Here is a 1599-nt window from a genome sequence, read left to right on the forward strand (position 1 = left end):
TTATAACTATGATTATCGCTCAGCTTATAATCGTAAGTAATGTTAGTAAAACTTTTACTCGAAAGAATTTTGAACAAAACAACACGTATTTCTAATTTTGAGGAATAGTATGCGAATATATTACATTGTGTGTACATTAAAGAGACGCGTTCGAATAGTACCTTACAATTAGTAAAAACTAAGAACATACATCGCACATATCGAAGAAATACAGCTGTAAAATAGCTATAGATTACGTATAGAAACTTTCTATTTATTGTTGTTTCGTTGAACACGTCAACTTCGGACACCATACCTCGATACCGTCACCGGATACTGCGAGAGTGTCATTCCGATAGTCCATCTGCAACATAAAACACACGAACAATTACAATTACAATATTCAACAAAATTCACGATATTGCAAGATAAGACTTGTAAGAATGTTGCCAATTTTAAGGATTTTACTTACATTCGGAAGACAACGATAAAATCTGATTTCAAAGTTTAAATGTAGGTCAAAATTTAATTATCAAACTGTATTTTTTTATTTTACACACGTTGATGTTCCTATACGTGCGATACTTACGTTTAAGATATGTCTTATCTCTGTACGTAAAGTAGCGATGGGCTTTGACAGATCCGTAAGGCTCGAAATTTTGACAGTGCCGTCCCTGGAACTTGTTATCAGGCATCCGTGCGTCAGATGCACTCCCGTTATAATGTCGGTATGCTTAGTAGAATAAGATTTCACTATCTTGAAATCGTCCTTTGGATTTAGCACGTGCAATTTCGAGGAGCATATGGCCCATGTTACGGTTCCAACGAAAACCAAATCCCGTCGCATATTTATACACCTGGGGACCGTGTGGGGCGTTACATCTGAAAACTAAAAAGTACACCTTCGACATCGTGTCTCGTTTCTCGATGTTAAAAATTGACATTACTGTGATAGACTTCATGGTTCGTCCGGCTCTTTGATCCCAAACGGACATCGTACTGTCTTCGCTGATGGACAGAATGTATTCCGTGTTCATGGCCAGCCTACTCACGTATCTAGTGTGAGGTCGGTAATGACTGATCGGGTTATTTCTCGATCTCGAATCGAACACGTATATAGTCCCGCAGCCTGAGCCGGTCGCAAAGAGATCCCGCTCCGGACACGATGACACACACCGAAACAGCGAATTGAATGTCTCGCCCCTTATGTCCATTTCTACCAATGCAGATTAACTTTAATCTTGGTTTAACTTACTTATTATCTTTCTCTAATTTTAAGAACTAGAAAAAGATAAAAAGCAAGTTAAACTGCGATTAAAGTTAATTTACATTGGTAGAAGTGGGCATTAGTCTGTGAAAATAAACCTGCACTTTTTAAATTTTATATTTTCATCTATTGTGCTACATATTGTTCTAAATTTATATCATTTTGTGGCAAAAGCCTCATCTCGATAGCTTATCGTATATTTTAGAAAATAACAGAGAACGAAATATTTGTTAGCCCCGTACTTGTTAAATTTTGAGTATTTTTTAACTCCGCCGTATTGAACTACAGTTGGGGTAATTTTTGCCAGAATACGATAGCAATATTTTATAACGTATTAAAAAAAGAAATTTTTT

The 1599-nt window shown here is 36.3% G+C and overlaps 1 protein-coding gene across 1 annotated transcript; it reads right to left on the reverse strand.

Moving 5' to 3' along the window:
- Window positions 1–6: 6 nt before the first annotated feature.
- LOC112464863 (mitochondrial division protein 1-like) lies at window positions 7–1403 on the reverse strand. Its single transcript, XM_025032116.1, has 4 exons — window positions 1325–1403; window positions 927–1182; window positions 569–868; window positions 7–343 (listed from the first exon to the last, which is right to left on the reverse strand). Coding segments are annotated over exons 1-4 (648 nt in total). The 5' UTR covers window positions 1327–1403; the 3' UTR covers window positions 7–253.
- Window positions 1404–1599: the final 196 nt, after the last annotated feature.

The sequence above is a fragment of the Temnothorax curvispinosus genome, unplaced genomic scaffold, assembly GCF_003070985.1.
Source record: "Temnothorax curvispinosus isolate PA1 unplaced genomic scaffold, ASM307098v1 QBEX01014643.1, whole genome shotgun sequence".
In the NCBI taxonomy this organism is placed as follows: Eukaryota; Metazoa; Arthropoda; class Insecta; order Hymenoptera; family Formicidae; genus Temnothorax; species Temnothorax curvispinosus.